The sequence below is a fragment of the Triplophysa dalaica genome, chromosome 20 (assembly GCF_015846415.1).
Source record: "Triplophysa dalaica isolate WHDGS20190420 chromosome 20, ASM1584641v1, whole genome shotgun sequence".
NCBI lineage: Eukaryota > Metazoa > Chordata > Actinopteri > Cypriniformes > Nemacheilidae > Triplophysa > Triplophysa dalaica.
The window spans coordinates 5,692,222-5,698,358 of record NC_079561.1 but is presented as its reverse complement, the minus strand read 5'-3'; the positions used below and the strand labels follow the sequence as shown (position 1 = coordinate 5,698,358).

General features: G+C 39.8%; 1 protein-coding gene across 1 annotated transcript; it reads right to left on the bottom strand.

Moving 5' to 3' along the window:
- Nucleotides 1–521: 521 nt before the first annotated feature.
- Nucleotides 522–5,118, bottom strand: LOC130409160 (RING finger protein 223). The gene is made up of 2 exons (XM_056732887.1): nt 4,837–5,118; nt 522–1,655 (listed from the first exon to the last, which is right to left on the bottom strand). The coding sequence occupies exon 2, from the start codon at nt 1,620–1,622 to the stop codon at nt 960–962; it is 663 nt and encodes a 220-aa protein (XP_056588865.1). The 5' UTR covers nt 1,623–1,655; nt 4,837–5,118; the 3' UTR covers nt 522–959.
- Between the last annotated feature and the right edge of the window lie 1,019 nt (nt 5,119–6,137).

Here is a 6,137-nt window from a genome sequence, read left to right as displayed (position 1 = left end):
GTTTTTGTTTCATTTCATCGTGTTGCAGACAAACAAGTTTGGACACTTCTCCAAAGCAGTTTTTAAATGTCTTCTCAAGATACAGTTTTGTCATAAAGATAATAGCAAATACATTGTTTTCCGTATTTGTGTTATCTATTAACTGAATCCATTACCTTGCTTTACCCCCTTTATCTAAATGATTTACACAAGTACCTTAAATAAGGATTTGATATAATTTGCCACTTATTTAAGGTTTAATGATGAACCAGTTTAACAGCGTTTTTCCTCATAAACCCGTTGCAAAACACTTGTGTGGGTCGGTTTACGTGGGTGTGAGCAGGTTCATAACACCCGCCGCTGGGGGTTGGGGTTTAAGGTTTCAGGCAGTTATTCTTTGAGGCGTGTTCCTGTAACCGTCCCAGAGCAGGAAGTGAGACAATAGGGCCACGTGAATCTGTTTGCTTTTCCCTTCTTCTGTCATGTATGAACATTGTACCGTTAAAATCTCTGAAAAACATTCCATGACATCATTCCATGAACAATTTCCATGTGCTTTTTGCATGTGTAATTTATTTTTTAGGAAAAATGTCAACAAAAATACATTGCAGGGAAAACAGTCGAAATATATTTCAAATTTACAAAAGTAGAAAATTCTATTTGTCGATAAACAGTTTAAATAATGCATTTACAAATGTAGGTGTATGAGATCTCATTACTTTTTTATGTATTTTTAAAGCATTTTCATAAAAAAGCTGTTTTGATCAGTGTAGGCAAACAGTTGTCAGATGTTCGGCTAGACTTCAAGAACCCCACATGGGCCTAAAATACAAATTCCTAACTAATACAACTTTTAGGATTCAAATGTTGGTTCACAAACTTTGGTACGCAGCAATTGAACACTTGAATAAAAGTAAATGATGCACAAAGTCTTGTAACCGCATCGTAACTCCTTTAGCATCCGACAGTCTTTGCCATACTCATGTGTGAGTCGTGGTGGTCGTTGTTGTGCTAGAGACTGTTGTTGTGGTAGTGGATGGCTGCAAGTGCTGGGGAGCACAACGCATAGAACCGGTCGTGACAATGCACTGCAGAGGCCACAGAATGATGACCATGAGTAACACCATAAGAAAAATAAAGAGCAACAGCCGCTTCCAGTCCATCAACCGCTCAAAAAACCCAAGTCTCGGTCGAGTCTGGGGAGAAGAAACAACACCTTGTCCGTTGGCCCCAATGTCGATGCAGATACAGAAAGCCTGCATGCCGGGTTTACCTATAGGCTGCTGGTAGCACAGCCTCTCTCCTTCCAGCCATACCGACTCCTCGTGTTGCTGGTGGACGGGCAGGCGGCACAGCACCTCCTGGCTCGTGGTCAGCGCCGGGGGCCCTTTTTTGGGAATGATAGTGTGATGGCGGCAAAAGGGACAGGAGATTTGCAAGTTTTGGGGGTCCATGGATGTGGCCATGATGCGGGAAATGCACTCTAGGCAGAAAGTGTGGGTGCAATCCAGCTGTTTTGGTGTTTTGAAGACGTTGTCGTAGGTGTTAAAGCAGATGGAGCACTCGGGTTGAGAACTCGTCCTTTCGAGGTCGAAGTCTTGGGGGACCACCTGCGTGTGCCACACCACAGGGCTGGGCTCCATTTTACAGGAATGTGATTTCTTCTCGCAGACTCACTGGAAAATGAAATAGCAATATTTGAAATATTCGGTTTTATGAACTGTTTAAAAAGATGACAAACATGTTTTTTTTCTTTTTGTCCTATTAAAGTGCAGGCTATAGACAGAGCAAATAGCTAATTGTTTGATACACAGATCTTTGTATAAAGTAAACAGACACTGCAAGGTGAATTCAATGTGGACACTGAGGGAACACTTTGCATTGACATGGCTGTGCAAACATAGAAACAGTACACAAAACAAGCCTGAACAAGGTAGGTTTTCAAGTCAACACCATGACTTTTGTCTGACTTCCTGACCTTTAAAACTGATTTTAACCGACTTGGGCATATTGGTATTCTGTGTGTTGGTCGTCTGTTCCCTGTAACTAATAGTTTTACAATTAAAAAATTAACAAAAAGTTTTTCTTTGGTGTGTCTGGCCGCCTTGTGTTACCTTGCTTTTGACCACCACCTCTTTAAAGGATAGTTCACCCAAATTTCACCAAATTCGGTCATCTGGTTGTTCCAAATCTGTATGTTCCAAATATATTTGGAAGAATGTTTGTAACCAAACAGTTCTGGGCCACCGTTAAAGGAGTATTTCACTTTCAAAATACATTTTCATGATAATTTACTCAACCCCATGTCATCCAACATGTTCATGTATTTGTTTCTTCAGTGGAAAAGAAATAAAGGTTTTTGATGAAAACATTCCAGGATTTTCTCCATGTAGTTCACTTCAATGGACTCAAAATGGTTGAAGGTCAAAATTACAGTTTCAGTGTTGCTTCAAATGGCTTTAAACGATACCAGACGATGAATAAGGGTCTTATCTAGTGAAACGATCTGTCATTTAAGAAAAAATAAAGTATATGCTTTATAAACAGAAAGGTTCGCCTTGCTTTGTTCTGCGATGCACATTCATGACTTCACAAAATACGTAATGTTTAAAGCATATAAAGCATCGATTTTTTTTGTTGTTGAAAATGACAGATCGTTTCACTAGATAAGACCCTCATTCATCGTCTGATATCGTTTAAAGCCCTTTGAAGCTGCACTCAAACTGTAATTTTGACCTTCAACCGTTTGCAGTCCATTGTAGTCCACCATATGCAGAAAAATCCTGGAATGTTTTCATCAAAAACCTTATTTTCTTTTTGACTTCAGTAAATTATCACGAAAATGTATTTTTAAAGTGAACTACTCCTTTAGCTACTAAAATGACAATGGTAGTCAAACAGAACAAAGAAAAGCGTTTTTTTCTACTATGGTAGTCAATAGTGGCCAAGACCTGTTTGGTTACAAGCATTCTTTTTATTTACAGATTTATACAAATATGGAACAACTTGGGGGTGAGGAAATGAAGACAGAACTTTCAATTTTGGGTGAACTGCCCTTTCTTTGTTTCTGTATATCTATTAATAACCATATTTACTCCTAGAGTTCTTTAGTTGGCTATGGTTCTGTGGACTTAAAAACAATAGTTCAGGTGTTCTGCAGTTGTTCAGATGTTCTGTTTCTATGGTCTTTAAAGCACCAGGGCACAGATGTCCTTTGAAATAACGCAACGTTCCAATGTTTTTCTATAGCGTAGGGCTATGAAGTAAAGCTATTTTTAGTTCTTATTCAACCTTTATTTTGTTGAAGTTAGTTAAGGTCAAGAACACATGTAACACGTGTGCTTACAATATTGCTAAGACACAGGCTACTTTGTTGTCTTTGTTATTTTTTCCAACATCAGCTTCACTGTCCTTCAGAAGCCCTTTGACTGCACTAAAGCTCTCTTGAAGTCAACGCTCCGCTGATCGAGCATTCAGAGACGTGAATCTTTTTTAACAACAGCACATCATTTCAGTTGAACAGTATTTGCATTTAATCTACTTTCTGCCGTTGGCTTTCTTTCTGGTGGTTTTGTGCTTACACACATCCAGGCAAGGGTTTGGCCGGCAGCAGATGGCCTGTTCACACAGCCCTGCAGGCAGATCTGTGTGTGTGTGTGCTTCTTTCTCCATCACTGCACAGCACAATGCACCTGTTTGTTCTTCATTATATTGATCTCACTTTGGCATTCCTAGAGAACGGGCCGGTGCCCAGGCAGCCAGTCTCTCAGCACTGTGTAAAACCCATAGACTCATCAGAGTCGTGGCCCTGAGAGCACCTGCGAGCGAGTCCTCTATCTCCTTTCTCAAGCTACGCCTCAGCGAACTGGTTGACCACCACAAGTGCACGAGTTGTTTGCTATTCATTAACTCAACCATCACTGTTATCCCCGAGCAAAAAAGCTAAGGGTTTGAAAGGTTCTTGACCTGATTCTCATTCTCTATGTGCAGTGGGCTCCGATACTTGAACTTCAGCTGTGTTCTTATATCTTCAATATAGCGAGAACCTGATGTTTGGTATAACAATAAATTATTCATAAAAACTGGTTACATTGCTTCTGGACACTCTTGGTTGACATGGGTTTATTAAGGAAGATAATTCATGGATGCTCTACATATCTAATTTCATGTCTGGGTTGATGCCCAATGACGAAACTGCCTTCAGTTAAAGGGGTAGTTCACCCCAAAAAATAATGAGAGATAAAAAAAATAAGTCATTATTTACTCACTTTCTTGTCGTTTCAAACCTGTATGACGTTCTTTCGTCCGCAAAACACAAAAGAAGATATTTTAAGGAATGTTGGTAACCGAACAATGCCGGTACCCATTGACTTGCCTTGGTTTTGCGTCCATACAAGAGAAGTCAGTTACTCGGTTACCAACATTCTTCGAGATATCTTCTTTTTGTGTTCTGCTGATGAAAGAAAGTCATACAGGTTTGAAAAGACAAGAGTGTTTCCATTTTTGGGTGAAATATCCCTTTAACTTTGCAAGGTTACTGTCAATGTTTTATAAGTAACTGCACATCTAGTTTCAGTTTAAGCACCAAATAATCCCCTTTAAACACACATTAACAAATCTTTTAGTATCTCCAACATCCTTCAGATTTGCCTCAAAGCTCACTTTCAGATGTTATACATGCCTTTCCATTCGTTTCATTTTCCAGTCATTTTAAAACTGTGCATAATCACACAAACAACCGGCAGTTAACTTCTCTCTAGGTGTTGAGTAACCCGTGCCGTTGAGTTTCATATTCAAACCGGTGCTCATTTGTATGTCAACTGAAGTCACCGCCGCAAGAAACACACATGTTCTTACCTGTTCAGACAACGTGAGCTCCAATGCAGTGTATTCCTCTTCCGATGATTCCACTTTTATCTTCTCATCGCTTTGTCTCCTTAAGGACTCAAATGCATTATCGGCTCAGGGCTGTCAGCAGTCCTCTTGATAATGTAACGTTCTCCTCTCAGGAGCCAGTGCAGACGGAGCTGAGCGCAGGTGGGCTGTTGGTGTGGTTGCCTGCTCCTTCTCCGTGTTTCACATCCACACTCACCTGCCTCAATTTATCTTCTCTCTTTCAGCACGCGCTATGGAAATGACACTGATAGGCAGGAACAATAACATGGCCTTGAGGGAGTGCCGGGGTGGGGGGGTGAAGGAGAGTATATTCAGAGTATAATATTTCTGTATAGCTTTATCTCTGTCCATTTTCTGTTGTTTTGTCACTTCCAGCATGCGACTTGAGTTAACAAGTTTGTGTTTTGCTGGTTGGGATTTAGTGAATATTTGAGCAAAGCGCTCGTTGTGCATTACAGTAACTCTACATGTGAGACGTGTGCGTTATTCCAAAAGCTTTCAGTTAGTCTCTTGTAATGACCTGCTTACTTAATATATAGGCCCGGATATGGAATTTAAAATATTGGTGCAGTTAACATTACCAAATGTTTTAAAAGGCAATCCAGAGAATTTTTTTTACAAAGTTTGACATCGATCAACGAACAAAGAATGACTGAGCTGGCATTTTTACTGGTAATTGTAAAGTTTAGTCAATGTTGTTATAAGGAAGAGATGGAACACATGATAAAGCATTGTAAAAGACAGCTTTTGTTTTCATCTGACTTTTTATGATATCATAAGATGGAATTATTGGGAAGTGTGTGCATGATTCCAGTTATAGAGCAGACCCTGGGCAAATTTCGCTGTGTCATATCTGCTATATCTTTCTACTCGGGTGATGAGTAACCATTTTTGTCTTGGGAGAAGATGACAATATAAAAATGATGTCATCATTTAGTCACCCTCGTGTCGACGAATTGTTATGTCCACACAATCGAAGTCAATGGGGGTCAGTGTCCCTATTTCTTCTGTGGAAGAAAGCTAAACAGGTTTGGAATTGGATTAACAGGAGGGTAGGTAAATAGTAAAATAATTTTTTTCATCCCCATAGTAAAAGGGCAGCTCATGTGAGATCTCAGTTCGCTTCAACATGCCATCTCATGCTATCTAGAAGAGAACCATGAAGCGACTGCTCTTTAGCTAATGATCCTTCAACACAGAAGTAATATGTTCAGGATGTAAACTGACGAAAGCAACAATAGCCACAAAGTATCTAGAGTAAA